Raw genomic sequence first — 25,691 nt, forward strand, 5'->3', positions numbered from 1 at the left:
TTCCTGACCAGAGGACTTTTTGCGATTCGGCACTGCGTCGCTTTAACTGACAATTGCGTGGTCGTGCGACGTGGCTCCCACACAAAATTAACGTCCTTTTTTCCCCACAAATAGAGCTTTCTTTTGGTGGTATTTGATCACCTCTGCGGTTTTTATTTTTTGTGCTATAAACAAAAATAAAGCGACAATTTTGAAAAAAAAAACATTTTTTTACTTGTTGCTATAATAAATAGCTCAATTTTTTTTTTACGGTTTTTTTTTATCCTCAGTCTAGGCCGATACGTATTCTACATATTTTTAGTAAAAAAAAAAAAAAAAATCGCAAAAAGGGACTGGTTTGCGCAAAAGTTATAGCGCCTACAAAATAAGGGACAGAATTATTATTATTTTTTTTTTTTTTTACTAGTAATGGCGGCGATCTGCGATTTTTATTGGGACTGCGACGTTATGGCGGACACTTTTGACACATTTTTGGCGCCATTCACATTTATACTGCAATCAGTGCTATAAATATGCACTAATTACTGTATAAATGTGACTGGCAGGGAAGGGGTTAACACTAGGGGGTGAGGAAGGGGTTAAATGTGTAGCCTAATTAGTGTTCTAACTGTGGGGGAAGGGGGGTGACCGATCTGTGTCTCTATGTACAAGAGACACAGATCCGTCTCCTCTCTCCCCTGACAGCACCGCTGTCTGCGAGAGCCGGGAATGAGAGATGATCTCATATGTAAACATATGAGATCATCTCTCATTGGCCGCACAGATCGCCTAGGAAACGGCCGCTCCGATTGGCCGTTCACGGCGATCTGTGATTGGCTGTGTCCAAGGGACACGGCCAGCACAGCAGTTCCCCCCGCTGCGCGCTCGGGAGCGCGCGCGGGGAACGTGCAAAGGGGAGGCCGTAAAAAGACGGCCTGTTAGAGTTTGGGAGCCGCGCTGATGCCGTACAAAGTCGTACGGCCGTCAGCTAGTGGTTAAAAATATAATTGTCAAATTTGAGTAGTCTCTGCCTTTTTGGATCAGTTTTCTCAACAGTAATGCATCGAAACCTAAATATGGAAATATGAAAATCATTGGGGTTGATTTACTTAGTACAACTAAAGGAAAAACGTTTTTTTTAGATGTTGATAGAGTGGAAGTGGATTAGAACACCTGCCAGGTTTTTATTGTTGTCTGTGCTCCCATTAGGGAGATTCACCCTCTCTGATTGTCCTGTTTACGATTATCATTGACAGTGAAAGTAAAAGAAAGTCACACATTTTGGGTTCTCCCTAGAAAAGTAATAGAGGGCAAATCTTTCAATGGGGACACAGATGAAAAAACAAAACAAAAAATCCGACAGGAGTTATAAACCCCCCCATTACTCTATCCAAAATCTACTTTAAGGGAAATAGACTGTACAATTTGAAATTTGCTACAGAGCTTAGTACATGAGATAAAGCTTCACTTTACACAGAATACTCAATCACATACAATGCAAATTGCTCAGTCTATGTGCCTTTGGTAAATCCTCCCCATTGCATTTAGTAAATCCACCCCATTACATGTAGTGAAATATACTTATTTTCTTCTGTCATTTAAACAGATTTTTAGAAACTTTGGGCCAGATTCACAGATACACTGGCGTACTTTCAAATTTGCCGCGTTGTATCTTTAGTTTGAATCCTCAAACCAAGATACGACGGCTTCTGGCTTCGATCCGACAGGCGTGCGGCTTCGTACGCCTTCGGATCTTAGGTGCAATACTTCGGCGCCCGCTGGGTGGAGTTTGCATAGTTTTCCGCGTCGGGTATGCTAATTAGCTTTTTCCGTCGATCCACAAAGGTACGCGCGGCCGTCGCATTCTCTCACATCGTCGCTAGTCGGCTTTTTGAATCACGCCCCCTACCCGCCCAATTTGAAATATGCGCCGAGAGATACACTACACCGCCGTAACTTACGGTGCAAAATCTTCCTGGATTCGACTTATAGCCAGGTAAGATACGGCGGCGTAGCGTATCTCTGATACGCTGCGTCTGGGCAATTCTATGTGAATCTGGCCCTCGGTTTGTAAATATACAAGCATAGTACATCATTTACTGCAAAAACACCTCTCAATCACTCCAAACATAATACAATATACATAGCACAATGTCCTTGTTAGAACATCTGTCATATGTACTAGTGGGGATACTTTTACTTTTTCACAATTACTTTTAGCGATATCAGATACATTCCCACTGACATCATTGATCTTTTTAGCTACTGTATCTATATGGGGGGTAATTCTTCCCAGTGACCACAAGTGTAAGGAGCATTCTTCTAATTTACCGTCTCACAAATGTATCATGATGAGTTGTAAATAAAGTCATTTTAGCAGGGATAGGTTGTGTTGAAAAGGTTGAGAAAGGCTGCTGTAACTAAAGGCAACACTTTATTTTTAATTATGGATGGAGTAATGGTGGGTTGGAACCCTGTCAGTTTTTTTAATATTTTAAGCCATTATTTCCTGTCCCATTCTCAAAACACAAAGTGAGAAGAAAATGCAAATGGTTAATATCACTTTATTATTATTGCAAAATTACTATGTTGCTAGGCAAAATTATGGGGGTGTTTAAACTGGTATAATTTAAAGTTAGCCAGGATTGAGTAGAAATTACATAAAAACAGCCTGTTTAAGGAGTAATGTAAGAATACAAATACAGTGGAACCTTGGATTGCAAACATAATCCATTCCAGGAGAAGGCTTGTAATCCAAAGCACTCGCATATCAAAACGAGTTTCCCCATAGAAGTCAATGAAAACGAAAATAATTTGCTCCACATTGACTTCTATGGCATGCAATACCTCATGTGGCCAGAGGTGGGAGGGTGCCAGAGAGACCACGGTATATTAACCTCCCTGGCGGTCTTCCCGAGACTGACACGGGGTTAGATTTTCTTGCTACTATCGGTAACCCCGTGTCAGTCACGGGCTTGCCTCGCTAGATCCACAGGCACTTTTTACTTACCTTGTCCCTGGATCCAGCGATGCCACCGCGCTGTGTGAGCGAGCGGGACCTCGCTCGATTCACATAGTGCCTCCGTGTGACGCCGATCTCCGTTCCCTGCGACGTTACGACGCACGGGGACGGAGAACGGCGCCAAATTCAAAAACGTAAACAAACACTATACACACAGTATACTGTAATCTTATAGATTACAGTACTGTATGTAAAAAAAACACACACCCCCTGTCCCTAGTGGTCTGCCCAGTGTCCTGCATGTCATTTTATATAATAAAAACCTTTTTTTCTCCCTGCAAACTGTAGATTGTCCATAGCAACCAAAAGTGTCCCTTTATGTCAAAAATAGTTTTAGATCAGCTAAAAAACAGCGATAATAAATTATAATCACTTGCAGAATTGTGCGATAGCGATTTGTGGGGAAATTCGTCATAAAAAAATAAAAGTAATGACAGCGACAATTCTGCAACTGAGCAAATTTCAGTGATTTTGATTTGATTACATTATTGAATAATTTTTATTATAATTATATTATTATTTGTTATAATTATTTATAATTATTTATTATATTATAATTTATAATTTTGTTTTTAAAAAAATGTAATACACGGGATGCCTATTAGAATCTTGTTTGGTCAGATTTAAGTGAGTTATTTCTAAAAATTACAGACCTACAATATAAAACGCCAAATTTCCTTGCAAATAATAGTACCGCTTTTAGCATGTTTTTTCTGAAAGAATCATACCGCCAGGGAGGTTAAACAGCAAAGTTTCAGAATAATTATTTCTACAGTTTTTTCAAGAGTGATCATTTTAATTTTAACACAAGTCCAATATCTTTTTTAAATAGGGCAAACATCTGAAGTATGTATCTCCCAAGGAAGATCATGAAAATATAATTCAGCAGCTTGAGCAAACCATTGAAGATTTAAAGGCTAAACTTGCTGAACACGAAAAGCAATATAAACAATCAAACAGTTCTACAAATAATGCACAAGATCAAAATACTGAATTATGTGAACTACTAATAGATGACAACCAAAACACATTGTCAAAGATTGTTGAAGGAAAATCTGTGCAGACTTCACCCACAGAGGAGTTTGCCTTAAATGGAGCAGCTACGATAACTGATAATAAAGTTGTACGACAAGTCGTTTCACCGATTTTGGACAGCAACTCGCAGTTTACACATTATTCTGTAGATTTAACGTCAAAGTCACAACAGTCTGAGTCCACTAATAACTCCACAGAATACAAAATACCACAATTGTCTCCACCATTAACCTGTGGAAATGCTGTTACCAATGGCTTTTTCGAAGGCCCGACTACAACTGCAACACAAATTAATTCTTCCACTAATGCACATCATACGGATGTTACCAGTTCTTTACCACTCACATTGGACTCAAGACTGTGCATACAAGACCCTTTACCAGGTCTCCCATCTCATTCATTATCTAGCTCACATCAATCTATTCATAATCACCCTAGGCTTGCTTCAGGTCTAGCAATGCATCCTTCTGCCTTTTCATCTGAAATGTCACGTCTGGTTCCATTTTGTACTACAAGTCCACCTCCTCCACCAGTACCTGGATTAAATTCAGTCAGTGGTGCTCAAGCTACTCTACCTCAACAACCATGTAACAACTCAATTCCTCCCCCACCTCCACTACCTCAGCAATCATTTAACTCTGCCGATCCTCTATCACAAGTATCATGTCCTACTACAGTCCTTATCTCTTCACCATCACTACCTTTTTGTTCGGGTACTGAAGTTTCATCCTTCCATCCTCCCCATCCACCTCCACCACCTCCTTTATCCTTACTTACAGGTGCCACTACAGTGCCTCCTCTGTTATCAGGCTCTGCTACAATTCCTGCTCCTCCCCCTCCACCTCCTCTTCCAGGTAGCAGTGCAGCTTATTACTTTCAATCATCTTCTATGACAGATGTAAGAGTAGTTTGCCCTCCTCCACCTCCCGCACCACCTTTACCACCACAACTAAATATGGCTGTAATTGCTCCTTCACCACCCCTTTTACCACATGGTGCTGCTGCAATTCCTCCTCCTCCACCACTGCCACTACCAGGGTTTAACTCAGTTTACCATCTTCAGCAAACCCCACAATTCAATTCAGTTACAGTTCCTCCTCCTCCCCCTCCCCCTCCTCCACCACCACCACTACTAGGTTCTATCAGCCTTCAATCTATTCCTCCTCCCCCTCCACCACTACTACCAGGTACTACTCCTCCTCCACCACCACCACTACCAGGCACTACTGCTATTCAATCTATTCCCCCTCCTCCTCCTCCTCCACCACTACCAGGCACTACTGCCATTCAATATATTCCCCCTCCTCCTCCGCCACCACCACTACCAGGCACTGTTCCGAATCAATCTGTTCCTCCTCCTCCTCCACCACCACTACCACCATTCGCTAATATGGCTGCTCCTCCTCCACCACCTCCACCACCACCTCCATTAATTCCTCCTCCATTTGGCGTCTCACAAAATTCCTCATCATGTTTTGTTCAGACTCAACCACCCACATCATTACCAGGTTTTCTACCACCTCCTCTGCCAGCTGGTTTTTTAGCAATGGGATTGAGTCATGACAAAGGAACCAGAAAAGCTGCTATCGAGCCAACAAAGCCCATGAAGCCCCTTTACTGGACAAGATTTGAATTGCATGCAAGGAGGTATTTCAGTAAAACTTCTGAAATGTATATGTGTTTGAACATGTTGAACACAACTGCAAATAGGTATAATTAGTTTGTAATGCAGTGCTGACTATGGCATACATTCAAGTTGCCTGATGTTAATGTGTTTATGGTTAACGATGTATCAATACAATTTTTAATCAGAAATAATGTTTTAATATTACCATCCTAGCTTAAAAATATTAGTGCATGATCATTCAATTAAACATTAGACATTGAACTGAAAGGGGACTAAAAGATACTGATAAGTTACCAGGATCTTATTTATTATTATTATTATACAGGATTTATATAGCGCTGACAGTTTATACAGCGCTTTCCAACTTGAGGGTAAACAGTACAAATACAATACGCTTTAATACAGTAGGAATCAGAGGGTCTTGCTAGTTAGAGCACACAATCTTATGATTTAATTTAACTATTCTCCACCAAGCTAATAAAAAAGAAAATTTAACGTTGGCAGTTTTGGAAAATGATGGGCATGTGGGGAGGTGCAGTGTGGTGTGGTGGCAGTAAACGCACAGTTGCTGAAAACAGAAGTTGTATTCTGTATTGCATAATCAAGTAGTTCACAACAAACCTGTCAGAAAGATCCCTGACCGGGAACACTCACAGCATAAAACAGCAGTGTGTAGCGGAGAAAGTTTAAGGCCTCGTACACACGACCGAACATGTCTGCTGAAACTGGTCCGCGGACCAGTTTCCGCGGACATGTCCGACCGTGTGTACGGCCTAGCGGACCAGATTCCTGGGCTAGCGGACAGGTTTCCAGCGCACAAATGTTTCTTAGCATGCTAAGAAACATGTCCGCTGGAAGCCTGTCCGTCGGACATGTCCGATGATTAGTACGACTCATCGGACATGTCCGCTGGGCCGAAATCCCTCGAATGCGTCGAAGTGATTCGAAGCATGCGTGGAAGCATTGAACTTCCTGGGTCGCGCACGTCGCCGCGTCATCGTCGCCGCCACGTCACCGCGTTTTCTGTCCGCGGGGATTTTGGTCTGATGGTGTGTACACACATCAGACCAAAATCTGCCAGCAGACATGTCCGATGAAAACGGTCCACGGACCATTTTCATCGGACATGTCTGGTCGTGTGTACGAGGCCTAAGATGTACTGACAGCATCTGTCTTGAGGGACGGAATGTGGCCTGGTCAGTCCGTAACCAAATGGGGAGGCTTCCAGTAAGGATGACATGTTCCTATTCTTTCCCTACTCATCTGGAACCCCTCCTTGACACTGAGGCTTCATGTACACGGGACGTTGTTCAACCTCTCCTGAACGATTTAACTTGACAGCTAGAAATCAGTGTCTAAAAATGGCATTTTAGCCACGTTTACATCCGGCGTTTAGCCGCGTTTGCGTCTAGAAGAATTTGAAAAAAAAAAACATTTTTTTGTTAAAATGAAAAACGTCTGTAAACGAAACGCTGCTAAACATGGGTTAGCCACGTTTGGCGTTTCAACTGCCTCTAAACACAGCTTCTGAACGCATTTTTTTGTGGGGTTCAAGAAAAAGCCTCTAAACACAACTGCCTAGAAATGACTATAAACAAACCAGTGTACATGTACTGATAAGATAACATAGAGGAAAGTTCAGGAGCAGTTTAAAAAAATGCCAAACTGCTCCTAAACGTCCGTTTACCAGCAGCAGTGTACATGAGGCCTTATGAGTGTCCCTGTCAGACAAGTGACCTGTCTCTACACTACCGACACGTGAAATGCGATCCAAGCTTGGAAGACAGGGCCTTAAATAGGCTCTGCCTGACCCAAGATGGGTGCTAGAGTCATATGGGGTGGCAGAATTCAATCAGATAGTTTCCCCAGACACCTAGAAACCCAAAGGGGAATCATGTTCCTCTTGATTTCCTCTCCCTCTGTAATGCCGCTGCAGTTGAGCGCCACCTGCAGTGGAGAAAGTAGACTGCACCTGCCTACAAGCAGATCATTTAATTTGTCATACTATGCTAAAACAAAGAAAAAAAAGGGAAAGAAAAAGAAAACGTATGAAAGTAATAGATGAGAAAGTGCTAACTGTAGGTAATGTGGCTCGAGACGGATGCAGCTGGCAATATCCACACTGCAAGAAGTGGCAAAAAAAAAAACAGAATTAAGCTATTTTGCACATGCTAAATGTGCATTGGGATCTCTTTACCAAGATTTTCCAAGCTGTAGTCAAACTTTGAAACTTTATAAAAGAAAATACAAAGTAGTTCTTACATACTATGTTTGAAACGTGCTGAAAGTACAAGCTTTTTCATGTTTTGAGGGCAGAAATCTGTAAATGAATTGACTACATAATAATAGGGGAATTTATCTATGCACATTATTTTTATTATCTAATTATGTAGAATACATTTAACATTTCCCTTTACAAAAATGGGACTTTTAATATGCAATTGCCACTGCAGCAGTACTTTCACGTTCAATCATTCTGTTGCTGTTTCATCCACTGGAAAGTCTCAGATCTACAAAAAGATACTGGAACTCCAAAACACATGTAGACGAGCTGAAGAACAAAGCTGCCATAGCAGTGGGTCATATTTGCCAACCAGATCCACATTCCACCACTCAGACTAGTTACCCGGATTTCCCCCCTACATTTCTACAGAGATATATATGTTTGTTATTTTATAAATATTATTGATGCAGAAGTTAATCATTGATTACACTCTTTATTTGCTCACAGAGATTTTACCAACCCTCTAGTTTGGGAATCTGTTAGTGAAGCCAAGGTAGATGTCCATGAGTTGGAAAGTTTGTTTTCAAAAACTGCAATCAAAGAAAAAAAGAAACCCATTTCTGATACAATAACCAAGACAAAGACAAAGCAAGTAAGTTGCAATATTATTTATTACTGTAGTGCAAATATACTTATATTATTTACTTTTGTAAAGGGTGAAAACTGCATAACAGTTAATTTTGGCAAGCACATGACATATATGATTGTCTTTTTTTATGCAAAAGAATATAAAGAACTTTTATTGGTAACTGTAATCATTTATCCATGGTTCCCACCAGTGCGGCTTTGAAGTTGCGATACTTTGGTGCGATTTAAAAGCCGCTAATCAGTGCGATTTGCACTGCTGATTTAATTGCGGTTTTTGACTTCATTTAACAGAAGTCCATGCAAGTTGCAATGAAATCTGTAAAAAGTAGTGCAGGACCCTTTTTCATAATTGCTGTGACATGGGTCGCGGCAATATGAATGGTTCCATTGTCGGCAATGGGGTGCGACTTGTCATGCAATTTGGAACTGTCAACATGTGCGAACAGGCACTAAAGACACAATATTTCGAATATACGCTATATTGCCAAAAGTATTGGGATTCCTGCCTTTACACGCACATGAACTTTAATGGCATCCCAATCCTAGTCTGCATGGTTCAATATTGAGTTGGCCCACCCTTTGCAGCTATAACAGCTTTAACTCTTCCAGGAAGGCTGTCCACAAGGTTTAGGAGGGTGTCTATGGGAATGTTTGACCATTCTTCCAGAAGTGCCTTTGTGAGGTCAGGCACTGATGTGGATGAGAAGGCCTGGCTCGCAGTCTCCACTCTTATTCATCCCAAAGATATTCTATCAGGTTGAGGTTTAGGACTCTGTGCAGGCCAGTTAAGTTCCTTCACCCCAAACTCGCTCATCCATGTCTTTTTGGACCTTATTTGTGCACTGGTGCACAATCATGTTGGAACAGGAAGGGGCCATCCCCAAACTGTTCTCACAAAGTTGGGAGCATGAAATTGTCCAAAATGTTTTGATATGCTGATGCCTTAAGAGTTCCCTTCATTGAAATTAAGGAGCCAAGACCAATTTCTGAAAAACAACCCCAAACCACAATTCCCTCTCCACCAAAATATTTGAACCAGTGCACAAAGCAAGGTCCATAAAGACATGGATGAGCGAGTTTGGGGTGGAGGAACTTGACTGGCCTGCACAGAGTCATGACTTCAACCCAATAGAACAACTTTGGGATGAATTAGAGCAGAGGCTGTGAGCCCGGCCTTCTCATCCACATTAGTGCCTGACCTCACAAATGCGCTTCTGGAAGAATTTTCTTATATTTATTGATGATGTGCCGGCTGACAAAAGCAGCAAAGATGAATTCTGAAGTGTTTGGGGCAATATTATCTGCTCATATTCAGCCAAATGCTTCAGAACTCATTGGACGGCGCTTCACAGTGCAGATGGACAATGACCCGAAGCATACTGCGAAAGCAACCAAAGAGTTTTTAAGGGAACAAAGTGGAATGTTATGCAATGGCCAAGTCAATCACCTGACCTGAATCCGATTGAGCATGCATTTCACTTGCTGAAGACAAAACTGAAGGGAAAAAGGCCCCAAGAACAAGCAGGAACTGAAGACGGTTGCAGTACAGGCCTGGCAGAGCATCACCAGGGATGAAACCCAGCGTCTGGTGATGTCTATGCGTTCCAGACTTCAGGCTGTAATTGACTGCAAAGGATTTTCAACCAAGTATTAAAAAAGTGAAAGTTTGATTTATGATTGTTAATCTGTCTCATTACTTTTGGTCCCTTAAAAAGTGGGAGGCACATTGTTCATTTCATTTCAAATCCATTGTGGTGGTGTATAGAGCCAAAAAGATTAGAATTGTGTCGATGTCCCAATATTTATGGACCTGACTGTATATAGATATATATATATAGATATATATTTTGTAAACCTGGCCTGTTAGTGGGCCCTGAGGACAGGGTTGATGACCACTCACCCAGGGAATACTATAGCACACCACTGATACCTTTCTGGTGTTATGGGTCAAAAATCTCTATTTTGCACGCTCCAGTTTTAGTACATAAACCCCAATATGTGTAAAAAATAAGACTGCTTTTATTGTCTAACACTCCTTTTTTAAAACTTTTTTTACTTCCGTGTTCAGACAAATATCAATACATTTTCATCAATTTATCATCTACTAATATGTTCATATAATCCTCCTAGAAAGACCTTACAACCCACTGCTTGGCTACGTTATGTTTTTATCTTATAATTGTACACATATTTGTACTTTCCTTGTCTTTTGGAGCCAATTCATGCAGTGGAATGAGAATAATTTCCAACATATTAAATTTGTTTCATTGGGATATTTAAAAGAGATGGATCTATAATATTACACCATGATAATTAACATTGGAAGACATAGTTCATTAATGTTTATTTCTCAACAGGTTGTTAAGCTCTTAAGCAATAAAAGATCACAAGCTGTAGGAATATTAATGTCTAGTCTTCATTTAGACATGAAAGATATTCAGAATGGTAAGCATGATAATTTTTTAAAAACTACAATATTTTAATAAATTAAAGATGTGTGTTAGGGCTTATGTAATCTATGATCTATGAGTCAAATGGGAATTTGTATGTGTATCCAGGGCCGCTGATAGAAATCACGGGGCCCCGTACAGCCTACCTGACGGGGCCCCCTTTAGCTCCACCCCTGGTCCCTCCTTCAGCTCCACCCCTGGCTCCTCTCCAGATGCCATATTGTGCTGCAGACAGTGCCACTCATGCCATGCCGCCCGCCAATTCCATATTGTGCTGCAGACAGTGCCGGACCTTGCCGCGATGACGACATCGCGGCTCCAGCCACTCACATCGCTGGAGCCGCGATACTTGGAAGACACGCTGAGGCAACATGTCAGCTCCCTCGGCATGAACCAGGTGAGATACCGATGCCTCGTTCTAAGGTAAGTATTTCATAATGAGCTAGTATGCGGTGCATACTAGCTCATTATGCCTTTTGCCTTAAAGGTGTATACAACTGGATCAAAAGCGTGTGTAGAAAAATGCAAATTACAACTGCAATATGCAAACTGCAACCTGCATACTTGTGAATCAGGCCTGAAAGCTCTTCATTGAGAACTATTAGGCTGGATTCACACCTATGCATTTTTAGTGTTTTTTGCAGTTTGCAGATTTGCACTACAGAACGTGTTCCATAGGAAACCATGGTAAATGGACTGTAGTGCAAATCAGCAAAATGCAAAAAGCACTAAAACTGAATAGGTGTGAATCCAGCCTTATATGGGACTCCTGGGTTGTGTACAGTATATACCACAGTAAATGAGTATAGTAAGATAGCTTAGGGGAGATGAAGCCTGCGAGTCAATACTAGCTGGCAAAAAGTGTGTGGAAGCTCTCCTTTAAAAATGCCATAGGCAGCAAGCTAAATATAGAGTGAAATAAAGAGGCTGCCATTGCTGATTTCCTTATAATGCTTCTTGCTGTTCCATCATGCTGACCTTGTCAGGCTTACTATATATCAAAAGAAAGATTTAAAAGCCAAAAATGTACTAAATAAACATATTTTTCAATTTGAGAAAAACTGGGGTTTTCTAAAAAAATAAATAAAAAAATAGGTCAAAACCAAAATAAATCTTGATTACAGTTCCATTAAAAGATTTGTATTGTGTAACACATGTTTTTATTTTTTTTTATTTTAGCCATTTTAAAAATGGACTATTCAATTGTTGATTTAGAAACTCTTCAAGCTTTGTATGAAAACGTAAGTATTATTTGAACAAGATATTTAAATGTTCATGCAGCTAAAATATATTTAAATTATATTAAGATTGGTTGATATATTTTTTTCCTTATTTTTGTAAATCAAAAAGTCTATGATCCTAAAATAATGAAAGGCAATTTAGGTGTTTATGATTATATATTGATGCATATGTATGGTCTAGTGTAGAATCTCTACCTGTTGGAGAACATTCTAAAATGCTCCTTCACACAGCCTAGGAGATCATTTTTATTGAAATGCTTTAACATTTCATACTACAAAAAAGAGATGGAATTTTGATGCAGACTAAAGGCAAAAAAACATAAAATTTCCTAAGTTACATCAGTTATTTTAATTGCATTCATTTTTTTTTATCACATTAATATTTTCTCTTCTAAACAAAAGTATTACACAAGTGTGAATTTTTTACATGAAATCAAAATGGTAACATAGCTGATGTTTTGGTACCTTGCAGGGTCCCTTCCTCAAGGAAACATAGTATGTACCCTGTAGAGCCCCTACAAGCTGACTGTCTGTCCAAAACTAAACAAAACATATTTGGCTTGAGATAGACAATAAGGCCTCGTACACACCACCGGTTTCCTCGGCAGAATCCATCAAGAAACTTGGTGGGAGAGCTTTTTTGCAGAGGAAAGCGGTCGTGTGTACGTTTTTCATCGAGGAAACTGTCGAGGAACTCGACGAGCAAAAAAGCAAGTTCTCTTTTTCCTCGACGGGAGTCTGAATTTGCTCGTCGTGTTCCTCGTCGGGCTGGTTTTCGACGAGAAACTTGAGCGTGTGTATGCTAAGAAACCCACGCTTGCTCAGAATAAAGTATGAGACGGGAGTAAAAGTAGCGTTTGTAATGGAGCTAACACATTTGTCACGCTGTAACAGACTGAAAAGTGCAAATCGTCTCTTAACACACTTTTACTTAAAGCGGTGGTTCCCCCTTAAAAACAACTTTTTTTTTTCCACTGCCCCCCCCCCACATTCCATCACGATTAAGGCACATATTTTTTTTTTCCTGCTGTACATACCTTACTACAGCATATTCACCCGTGCATCCGGGTTGCGAGTCCCGCGGGAGTGGGCGTTCCTCACATGGTGTTGATTGACATTTTGCCCAAAAACGAGCTCTCCCCCCGTCGCGTAAGCCGCGTCACGGTTGGCGAAAGGAGCCGAACGGCGAGTCGGCGCTATACTGCGCATGCGCATCGCCGTTCGGCTCCTTTCGCCAATCGTGACGCGGCTTACGCGACGGGGGGAGAGCTCGTTTTTGGGCAAAACGTCAATCAACACCATGTGAGGAACGCCCACTCCCGCGGGACTCGCAACCCGGATGCACGGGTGAATATGCTGTAGTAAGGTATGTACAGCAGGAAAAAAAAAATATGTGCCTTAATCGTGATGGAATGTGGGGGGGCAGTGGAAAAAAAAAAGTTGTTTTTAAGGGGGAACCACCGCTTTAACACACAAACACATGAGATTAGCAAAACCAGCCCCAAGAGTTGTGCCAGTGGAATCAAACTTCCCCTGCCGTTGTATGTGTTGTATGTCACCGCGTTTGAGAACGAGGAGATTTTGTCTTGACAGTGTGTACGCAAAGCAAGCTTGTCGAGTTCCTCGACAAGCCTAACAAGGAACTCGTCGAGGAAAACGATGTGTATTTTCCGACGAGTTCCTCGGTCGTGTGTACGAGGCCTAACGGTTGCTTTTTCTATTTTTGATTCATAACTGCTAAAAACAATGTTTTTCATGAAATAGAATACTTTCTCCACCTGAATTGGACCACACAGTTTACACTCACCAGAATCAAGCAATATTTTAAGGCATGAAAGCCCTGTGCAATACTCCTTGTGAATAGGGGTTGGCACATAAATACTACAAAAAATCCATAATATTCATGTGGTAAAATCAGCTGTTCCGTGTGTTAAAATCTGTAATCATTTCAAAACAGGGTTTTTGACAGAAAAAATTACTGAATAACCAACAGTAGCGAATATACTGCATGCATTATGCTTTAGTGAATTGATCAGGTAAGGTTTGCAATGTCAAGGTCAGTAACTAAATAGCAGTAGGTGGCTAGGATAGATACATTACTTGAAAGGTTTAATGGAAGTAAACAGCAGAGTGAAACACGATGCACTAGATAAAAGGAAGCAATTAGAACAGAACAAAAGGTTAGCCTAAAATCAGTACAGGACACAGTGGGATTGATTTACTAAAACTGAGTGGTGCAAATATGCTGCATGATAGCATATCAACTTCTAACTTCAACTTTTTCAATTAACCATTGACAAAAAAAAAAATCTGATCGGTTTCTATGTAGTGTTACACCAGATTTTGCCCTTTCCAGTTTTAGTAAATGAACCCCATTAAGGTTTGAAGCCAAAATCAGGCCCATGATACATGTTACTACTGGCCTTATTTTATCTAGTTACCTCTATGCTAATTGTCTAGTGCCATCCCCACCTATCCCTGCTGACTTGCTATCCTAAAGCCTAGTACACATGGCCAAATGTCAGCCAGCATCGGCCAGTTTAATCGAAAACGGTCGACATTCAGTCCGTGTGTATGGCAACCGGTCCAACAGAAGCCAGTCGTTCGGTCGGCTTCTGTCAAAAAAACATGACTGAAAAAGGTCTGCCGATCAGCATTGGATCAGCTAACTGGAGTGTTCTGGTGGGGGAGCCGTCCCCCTTTCAGAACACAATAGCTCAGCAGGGGAAATTGCTGTACTAACAGAATTTTTTTACGTCCAACCTGCTGGGAATAAATGGAAAAAAAATTGTGGTGTGTACAAAGCTTTAGTATCACCTTAACAAATTCAGAATTTATAGCCACTAGGTTGTGGACAGGGAATTTGTTCACTATGCAGCAGTATACCAATAACCAACAGCTGAAATGTTGCCCAACACTACTAGCAGTTAGGTTCGTAGATGTACAGACCCAAATTGAGAATTTACCCACCCTCATACTATCAACAAAAATATTAAAACAGTGCAGGGACAGCAACAATGTGGCCTGCCTTGGCAAAGGAGGGCATCAGTTTGAACGTGTTTTTATACAGAGCAATGGTTCATTGAAAGTCAGAAACATGATTTATAGATAATTGTGTCAGATGGAACCCAGTCAGACTGCAATTAAGAATTAGAACATAAGCATACTTTTTTATTTGCACTAACAGTTAATATATAAGATGAAGTTTTTTCTTCTGAGTCTAAGCAATACTATCTAGACAGAGGAGGAGGGAAACCCCCCATAGGCCCTTCTTACAAAATAGTTTTTGTTGTTTTAGCTAGGCATGAATGTAATTATATTCCGTGTTGTCGTTTTTTTGCCTTACCTTGTTATTAGGATTAGGGATGAGCTGAACACCCCCCGGTTGTTCGAACACGCGGACACCGTTAAAGTCTATGGGACATGAACATGAAATATCAAAAGTGCTTATTTTAAAGGTTAATATGCAAGTTATTGTCATAAAAAGTGTTTGGGGACCTGGGTCCTGCCCCAGGGGACATGAATCAATGCAAAAAAAGTTTTAAAAACTTTTTTTTAACGGGGTAATTTTAAATGCCTTTTTTTCCTTTATAAATTTCATTTTGTGCAGGGACTTTTCTACCCCCCAGGTAAGAAATTTAAAGGAATATTTCACTTTTATTGTTTCACTTTAAAAAAAAAATGTTGCATTGATACATGTCCCCTGGGGCAGGACCTGGGTCCCCAAACACTTTTTATGACAATTGCATATTAACCTTTAAAATGAGCACTTTTGATTTCTCCCATAGACTTTAAAAGGGTGCTCCGTGGCTTTCGAATTTGCCGCGAACACCCCAAATTGTTCGCTATTCGGCGAACGGGCGAACAGCCAATGTTCGAGTCTAACTCATGTTCGACCCGAACATAAAGCTCATCCCTACTTGTTATTATGGGTTCACATGTTGTAGCTGCAGTTTGCAGTGTTATGACTGATCAAATTCCCTGTGTCCATTTATTGCTGCAGGTTGTTGTTCTGGGTCATAATTTCCAATGTTGCCTCTGTGTTGCATCACAAATGTGTGAAAGTTAATGTGATAAAACACATTTCTTCCATAATGGTGAAATATGTGTTATTTGCTCTGCCTGTGTCAGATCTACTTTGTTTTCAGCTTTTACCTGCAGAACACTAGACTGAGGAAAGGAATGCGGGATATGTAGTTTCTTCACAGGAAGTATCAGTTCTCAGACTACAGACAGAGGTCATGCATTAACCTGTGCAGTGCCATGCTGCTGTTCCTATTTTACATTTGAACACAAACAAAAACATCAGACACTGGGATGTGAAAATGTACACTACTATAGGTTGTGCATTAAGCGACTAATGGCACCATGAAACGACATGATCAGTGGACATCTTATGCAGGTGGAATACACAAGATACACAAATTAAGGTTTATAATGCTTTTAACTGTTGGGTGAAAATAAAAAAGGTATCATGGACAGTACTCCAATGTGTTGTTGCAAGTGAACTACTGCCACTACAATCAGCACAGGAGAATTGAAACTCTTTGTTAAAAACAAGTTACATATGAAGTACAGAAAAACCTTGGTTTGCAAGCATAATTCGTTCCAGAAAAATGCTTGTAATCAAAGCACTTGTATATCAAAGCATTTTTTACAGAGTTTAAAAGAGAAGAGAGGCACCTCTAAGTGTAGCAGTAAGTTGGCTCCTTAGAGGCTCCTCTCTTTTCTTTTTTATACTCAGTTGTGACATGACACTACTCTTATATCAAGACATCGCTTGTATATCAAGGCAAAATGTATTAAAACATTTTGCTTGTGTAGCGCCCTGCTGCCAAATGACTGGGCGCTATGTTAAATTTAGTGGGTGTCTGAGCGATAATGTGGCTCAGACTGTATGATTTATTCTGAATTAGCCTCTGTCCTGGCAGTGGCTGTGCCTGATAGTATTTTCCCACTGTTGCCTGTAGGTGGCGATACCCCCACAGGTCAGTGTTGGAACACGGGCAAGCCATAGGTTATTGAGTGTCTTTTCTCGGGAGCAGCTCAGTGGGAGTGGTGCTCCGCTGTGCATGCCGGAAAGGGATACTTAAGGGGCAGACACCATATTTTGGGGTCCTTCGCCTCGTGGCCCTCCTGGCACCTGGTATGTGTTGTGTGATTTCCAGCCCCGGGACCATGTTGGCCCGAGGCTGCATCTCTTCTAGTAGGCCCAGTTATGCTGGCTGGGGCCTACAAATCAAGAGGTATCCTAAGCTGTCCATCTAAGCGAAGGAAAATATACTTAATGAAGGAAACCAGGGGAGGACCTGCCCTGAAGGAGACCAAGCGGAAGGCTTATGTATCGGGATAGGCCTGGTGACTTTATTAAGGAGGGATCCACAACTCAAATTGTCCTACAGTTTGCCGGGTCGAATTAAAGGCTCTTTAACTGTACGGCTGAAAGTTCGGGTATTACATCCTGTGGCAGAGGATTCCGGACTGTTCAATTTGTTCTCAATCAGTCTGTGGCAGAGACTATTATCGAACTGGTTCGTGCATCATTCCGACAGCTAGGCCAGGTGAGAGGGGCCTATCCGGGTGAGCAATACCCACTCAGGAGGGAGTGGTGAATGACTTTGGAGTTTAAGGGTTTTCCCCAGTGATCTGTACCGTGTACCTTCCCTTCCCTTCCCCTTCATCCTTCTACCTTCTTCACAAGTTATGAGCAAAAGAATAAAACCTGACAGTTAGGCCCCTTTCACATTGGGACGTTTTTCATGCGGTACATCGCTAAAAATAGCGCTGCTATACCGCATGAAAAATCATGCCCTGTACTCTTCAATGTGAAAGCCCGAAGGCTTTCACACTGAAGCGGCGCGCTAGCAGGAACGCTCCAAAAGTCCTGCTAGCCGCTTCTTTACCGCGGTATAGGAGCGGTGTGTTCACCGCTCCTATACCGCGCCTTCCCATTGAAATCAATGGGAAAGCGCGGTAATACCGCTGTAATACCGCGGTAATACCGCCGCAACGCGGGCGGTATTAACCCTTTTTCGGCCGCTAGGGGGGGTTAAAACCTCACCGCTAGCGGCCGAATATCGTGGTAAAAACGATGGTATAGCCGCGCTACAAATAGCGCGGCTATACCGTCACCGCGGCTGACGCTTCAGTGTGAAGCCAGCCTAAGAGGTTTTGCATCTTGTGTGGACATTGGAATTCTTTCAGACTTTCTTCCCCTAGACGACGAATGTTGAGGTAACGTGCAGGCCCAAAACTAACCAGCAGCTCCTAGGGGGGTAGTGCTACACTTGTCTTGCAAAACGCTCTCAAACCAAGTTACTCTCAAACCAAGGTTTTACTGTACAGGATGTAAGATATATAAAATAGTGAGTAAGATAACTTTGACTTAGCCTAATTTCCTGTCATAGTAATGTGCTATTTTTGCATCAACAGAGAGCTGCATCAGAAGAACAGGAGAAGATTGAAAAACATATCAAATCTTCAAAAAATAAGGAACATTCGAAACCCCTGGACAAACCTGAGCAGTAAGAAGCGGTTTAGTTTCTATTTGCTATGTGCTAGTAAACAGAACATTACAAAGTAGATAAAGTATTCATTTATTCTGAGATAATATTACACAGAGAATAACTTGGCAATGCGTATGTAGCACTGTGGGTGAAGAAGACAGTAGGACTAAATGAAGAATGACATCTTTGTTTCTCTCCAGAAGCAATAGATCACATTTGGTCTGAGTGGGTCTATTCTCTGTTTGAAAAATAAAGCTGTAATTCAAAGGAAAACATTTCACAACAAAGTGAAAATAATGGCAGACATCCTAAACACTTCTGCACATATGCATTTATATATTGCATTTTAAATATGTTTGAAACAGTGCTTTGGTTTGTAAATGTACACTCATTCAGCCATAAAATGCACAAATAGAGCACAGCTACATGTGTGTTAAATTCCTTATAATAGATTTTATTTCAATACACGCTAATGCAGTGGTCCCCAACCTTTTTGGCACCGGGGACCCGCTGCGTGGATGAAAATTTTGCCAAGGCCCGGGGCGGGGGTTGGGTTGGCACGCAGGGGGGTAAGCGATTTTTCACAGGCAATTTATCAGAGCATTATTTATATTATTACATTGTAGTAATAAATGACATAGTTCAACTCACCATAGTGCAGAATCCGTGGGAGCCCTGAGCGTGTCACTTGCCACATCCCCTGCCACGTTGCCTGTCATCAGATGCGGAATATCACTTGCCACGTCACCTGCCACAAGATGTGGAATATTACTTTCCACATCACCTGCCACATTGCCTGTGACCAGATGCGGAATGTCACTTGCCACGTCACCTGCCACAATGCCTGCCACTAGATGCGGAATGTCACTTGCCATGTCACCTGCCATGTTGCCTTTCACCAGATGTGGAATGTCACTTGCCATATCACCTGCCACCAGATGCATATTGTCACTGCATTGGTGCAGCACTGGTCCATGTGGTGGGTGCCGAGTGAAGGCAGAATAGTGGTGATGCGGGGGGCGGTGAGAGATGATGTTATCTTTCTGCTGCCCGCACACCTCTGACATTAATGCTGAAAGGGCGGAAGAGCAGCGATGTGGGGGCGGAAAGAGATGATGTCATCTCTCTGCTCCCCGCGCACCTCCGTCATTGACGCTGAAAGGGCGGAAGAGCAGTGATGCGGGGGGCCGAGAGAGATGATGTCCGCCCGCCCGCTTATCTCTTCTATCTGGTGCTAATATCCCGGCCGCCCGGCTATCTCATACTGGCCGCTGGCTCTCTCATGCTGCCCGTCCACACCTGCAGCCCGGCTGTAGTAAGGCCATGGCCCGGTAGTGGGTTGACAGCCCCTGCGCTAATGCATTGGGAACACTACCCAGTCTATTCCAAATCAAAACATGAAGAAAAAAAATTCTAATTTGTTATTGCTTTACAGAAAGTGAAGAAAAAGGAATATTAGGCTTTTCCAAAAAAGAGTAGTGTCTGTATTTGTCTACAAACTCAAACATATACTGTAAAAACTGAAAAATGCTTGAAGATTTTCTGTTAAACCCTGAACTAATATTTAGTTGTATAAACACTGTATCTGAGAACTGCTTCACATCTGTTTTGCATGGAGTCTACAAACTTCTGGCCCCCGTAAACAGGTATTCAAGCCCATGACGATTGCACTACATTCCACAATTCCTCTGCATTTCTTGGTTATACCTCAGAAACAGCATTTTGATGTCACCCCACAAGTTTCCTTTTGGATTAAGGTCTGGGGATTGGGCTGGCCACTCCATAACGTTAATCTTGTTGGTCTAGAACAGGGGTCTCCAAACTGTGGCTCTGGGGCCAGATGCGGCCCTTTGCTTGCATTTATCCAGCCCTTGGGGCACTATTCCATCCACTGACACCAACAATGGGGAATAATTCTTGTTGCTGAAACCACCAATGGGGCGCTATTCATCCTAATAAAACTATCAAAAGGGTACAATTCCTTCTTTTGGCACGAACAACGGGGCACTAGTCCTCCCACTGACACCAAAAATATGGTATTGTTTACTCCCACTGGACATTTTCTACTCCCAATGGCCCTAGTCCGGCCCTCTTAAAGTCTGAAGGACAGTAAACTGTCTCTTTGCTTAGAAAGTTTGGAGACCCCTGGTCTAGAACAAAGATGCTGCTCCCTTACTGGTGTGTGTGGGGTTTTTGTCTTGTTAACCACTTAAGCCTCGTACCATTTGGCTGATTAAAGACCAGGCCACTTTTTGAGATTCAATACTGCATCGCTTTAACTGACAATTTTGCGGTCGTGCGATGTGGCTCCCAAACGAAATTGACATCCTTTTATTCCCACAAATAGAGCTTTCTTTTGGTGGTATTTGATCACCTCTGCGGTTTTTATTTTTTTCGCTAGAAAACAAAAATAGAGTGACAATTTTGAAAAAAAATCTATATTTTTTACTTTTTACTATAAATATCCCCCAAAAATATATATAAAAACAAATTGTTTCCACTGTTTAGGTCGATACCTATTCTTCTACATATTTTTGGTAAAAAAAATCACAATAAGCGTTTATTGATTAGTTTGTGCAAAAGCTATAGGATTGTTAGGGATTAGGGATTGTTTTATGGCATTTTTATTTAAATTTTTTACTAGTAATGGCGGCAATCAGCGATTTTTATCATGACTCCGACATTATGGCAGACACATCGGACACCTTTGACACCATTTTGGGACCATTTTCATTTTTACAGAGATCAGTGCTATAAAAATGCACTTATTACTGTAAAAATTACACTGGCAGTAAAAGGGTTAACCTGTAGGGGGCACTGAAGGGGTTAAGTGTGTTCTAGGGAGTGATTCTAACTGTTAGGGGGTGTGGCTTTGAGTGACACGTCACTGATTGCTGTTCCCGATGACAGGGAGCATTCGATCAGTGACATGTCACTAGGAAGAACGGGGAGATGTTGTGTTTACACTGACATTTCCCGTTCTTCAGTACCGTGACACAATCGAGGGACACCGGCGGTCATCGAGTCCACGGGTCCCACGGGCATGGTGACGGAGCTCGTGACAGGGTCGCGAGCACGCCGCTGCTGTCAATCAAATCCAATGACGTGTGTATAACACTGGAGCGCACCCGCATGGTAACCCCCTCGGGAGAGAGCTGCACAGAGGGGGTTAGCTTTTGTGGGGAGGAGCCGAGACGACGGCCGTGGGACCCCAGAAGAGGACGTTCGGGCCACTCTGTGAAAAAAAAAGTGCACAGTGGAGGTAAGTATGATATGTTTGTTGTTGTTTTTTTTTCAATTTCTTTATTTTTCACTTTTTCATCAATACATTAATACGTTTATACAGGGAGCCAATTAAAAACCTCCTATAGTGGTCCGAGAGAGTAAATTCACAACTTATAATTAACATTTCCTCGTATTCTATCACTAAATATAGATTAGTACCTCAAATTTGAACTCAGCCTACTAACTCCCTCTTTCCATAGTATTATCCACTCAGGGTGGGAGGGATCAAGTGTGATACCTAGTCAGAACATATTCATCCATGGGATGGAGGCTGAGGGGGGCCTACAGAAAACAATTAAACAGAATAACTGAAAATAAGATATCCCACCCCTCTTGTCTCCCCCCTTATATTTTCCTTCCATATCTGGGCTAGAGACGACGCTATCCCTTAGCCCTTCTTAAAGACTGTCGCCCCAAAATGATCCCTCCTCTCCTTTTAAATTATTACATTTCCACTCCCTGTACCCCCCCCCACCCCCTGCTTACAAACCAAAAAAAAATAAAAAAATACCACCCCTCCTCCCCAACTCCTCCCCTCTTCCCCCCCCCCCCTACAAACCCTTAGAATCACTTTAAGAACAAACCTAAAGAACCAAATGTGCATGCGCATGGACCAGTTAAAAATAAATGTGTTAGTCCACATCTTTTTGAGTGAAAATGATGGACATAAACTCATGTTATCTTTCTCCTCTTGGCTACTTTCTTCAAGCGGGGTTGAATCATTTAAAACACAAATTTAACATCAATGAGTTCGAAAGACATGGACATTGTTTTTTCTACTGTTTCTTTCTTTACTGTAATATTATGCTTCTAAAATGTATGTAAATTCTGCTGGTCTTAAAAAAAACAAAAAACACCCAAAAAACAAGTATCTAACATTACATTTAGTATATCTCAAACATGTACAGTATGCCAGTGTTTTTTTTTTTGGGGGTGTACATACGGTATTATCTGTATTTTCCTCCTGGCTTCCAGGTACTCGCTCCCGCGTGACTGGGCGTTTCTGTGCAGTGCCGCAATGTCATCTGGAACTTCGCTCATATGATTGAACCGCGAGTCGGCTCTATACTAGCTGAACCGCGAGTCGGCTCTATACGGCGCCTGCGCACCGACTAGGAGCCGAGCTGACTGCGCAGGTGCCGTATAGAGCTGACTCGCGGTTCGGCTACTTTTGGAAAGTCGTGACGCGCCTTATCCGCCGGTGGGAGCTTTTCTCAGGCACGTCAATCATATGGGCGAAGTCCCAGATGACATTGCGGCACTGCACAGGAACGCCTAATCCCGCGGGAGCGAGTACCCAGAAGCCAGGAGGAAAATACCGATAATACCGTATGTACACCCCCCAAAAAAAAACACCGGCATACTGTACATGTTTGAGGTATACTGAATGTAATGTTAGATACTTGTTTTTTGGGTGAACCTCCGCTTTAAAGTATTCCTGATCCAACATTGCTGTTTTCACTTCCTGCAGATTCCTTTATGAATTGACAACTATACCAAATTTTTCAGAACGAGTTTTTTGCATTTTGTTGCAGTCAACGATATCAGAAAACATTAGTGCCATTCATCGAAGACTTGAATTGTTACAAAAAGTTTGTAAGGTTAGTTATATATCTAACTAGAATATCATCTGGAAAGTAACTATGGGCCAAATCCACAGAAGAATTACGCCGGCGTATCTATTGATACGCCACGTCATTTCAAAGTTCCCGCGTCGTATCTTTGTTTTGTATCTCCAAAACAAGATACGACTGCATCTGGGCTCGATCCGACAGGCGTACGTCTTAGTACGCCGTCGGATCTTAGGTGCATTTTTCCGGCGGCCGCTAGGTGGCGTTTCCGTCGAATTCCGCGTCGAGTATGCAAATTAGCTAGATACGGCGATCCACGAACGTACGTCCGGCCGTGCATTTTTTTACGTCGTTTTTGTTCGGCTTTTTCCGGCGCATAGTTACCCCTGCTATATGAGGCGTACTCAATGTTAAGTATGGCCGTCGTTCCCGTGTCGAATTTTATTTTTTTTACGTCATTTGCGTAAATCGTTCGCGAATAGGGATTTACGTCGAATGACGTCACCGTCGTAAGCATTGGCTTGTTCCGGTTTAATTTCGAGCATGCGCACTGGGATACCCCCACGGACGGCGCATGCGCCATTCAAAAAAAGCATTGTTTACGTCGGGTCACAACGTATTTACATAAAACACGCCCCCATCACATCGATTTAAATTGCGCGCCCTTACGCCGCCAAAGATACACTACGCCGCCGTAACTTACAGCGCGCATTCTTTGAGGATTCAAAAAAAAAGTACGTTACGGCGGCGTAGTGTATCTTAGATACGCTACGCCCGATGGAAATATGCGCCAGGGTACGTGGATCTGGCCCTATGTGTTTTTGGAGCTTCTAATCACTGTGCAGAAGCTCGTTGAATCACATAGTAAAATTAGTCAAATTATTGTTATACTATTCACTCATAGCCATTAACCATCAAATGATAGCAATTAAAGCAACCTTACAATTATTTTTTTTTTTTTTTTTTGTGAACTTTGTTTCTATTTAAGCCCTTTTGAAACTTTAGCTATTTTGTTTCTTTCATTCATGTTTAGATTTTAAAAGAAGATCCTGCAGTTTTGTGTGTTTTAGGATTGATTCTTGCAATTGGTAACTACTTGAATGGAGGAAACAGGACGAGAGGACAAGCAGATGGATTTGCTTTGGATATTTTGCCAAAACTGAAAGATGTCAAAAGCAACGTAAGTATGGAATTTTAAAAATTAGGTCTTAGAAACATTAAAAGAGAACTCCAGCAAAACACAAAGAAGTGAAGTTAACTGATGCTTATGTATGACTTGCTCCATAATTTTGTTACATAATTTTGGGAGGGGTAGCAGGAAATAAATACACTTGCAAACACTGTCCCGCTTCAGTGGGTTCCATGCAGAATACTAGACATTAAACAATTAAGCATTAATCAAACTGAAACCAACAGTGAATCCTTCCCTTTCCTCTGCTGTTGCTCTTAGCTGCTGTGAAGGGATTTGAAACATGCATAGAAAGCACTGCTGCAATTAACACCGCAAAGGAATTCTCCTCTAAAATCTCGATCTTGTTTATATATTTTTTTAAATATTTTTATTTTAATAACATTGTTACAGCTTGCAGAAACATGTGATTTTTCTTTAAGAAGCCAAGGGCTCAAAGGTAACACAGTGCAGTTCAGTTTTGGGTACCGACTCACAAAAAGGATATCAGGGAACTGGAGAAAGTGCAGAGAAGGGCAACCAAACTGATAAGAGGCATGGAGGAGCTCCGTTATGAGAAAAGATTAGAGGAACTGAATTTAGTCTCTCTTGAGAAGAGGAGATTAAGGATGGATATGATCAACATGTATAAATGTATAAGTGGTCCATATAGTGAACTTGGTGATGAGTTATTCCATTTAAGGTCATCACAGATGACAAGGGGGCACTCTTTACTTCTACAGGAAAAGAGATTTAACCTCCAAATATGAAAAGCTTTCTTCACAGCAAGAGCTGTGAAAATGTGGAAGAGAGTCCCTCAAGAGCTGGTTCTTGCTAGCTCAGTAGATTGCATTAAAAAAGTACTGGATTTTTCCCTGAATGTCGATAATATAACGAAATATGAATATTTATAGGTAAATTGAATCCAGGGAATA

General features: G+C 41.7%; 1 protein-coding gene across 2 annotated transcripts in view; it reads left to right on the top strand.

Annotated features, from left to right (window-relative positions):
• The window catches only part of FMN2 (formin 2), a 152,041-nt gene that overhangs the window by 67,045 nt on the left and 59,305 nt on the right, over nucleotides 1-25,691 (top strand). For both annotated transcript variants that reach the window (XR_005748711.1, XM_040350649.1), the window contains exons 5-11: nucleotides 3,834-5,683; nucleotides 8,395-8,539; nucleotides 10,893-10,980; nucleotides 12,165-12,226; nucleotides 18,659-18,750; nucleotides 23,489-23,618; nucleotides 24,622-24,768. Coding sequence is in view for 1 of the 2 variants with exons in the window: in XM_040350649.1 (XP_040206583.1) it covers nucleotides 3,834-5,683; nucleotides 8,395-8,539; nucleotides 10,893-10,980; nucleotides 12,165-12,226; nucleotides 18,659-18,750; nucleotides 23,489-23,618; nucleotides 24,622-24,768 (2,514 nt within the window). In the remaining variant the exon portion in view is untranslated. The remainder of the gene's footprint in view (nucleotides 1-3,833; nucleotides 5,684-8,394; nucleotides 8,540-10,892; nucleotides 10,981-12,164; nucleotides 12,227-18,658; nucleotides 18,751-23,488; nucleotides 23,619-24,621; nucleotides 24,769-25,691) is intronic.

Source organism: Rana temporaria, chromosome 4 (assembly GCF_905171775.1).
Source record: "Rana temporaria chromosome 4, aRanTem1.1, whole genome shotgun sequence".
Classification (NCBI taxonomy): domain Eukaryota; kingdom Metazoa; phylum Chordata; class Amphibia; order Anura; family Ranidae; genus Rana; species Rana temporaria.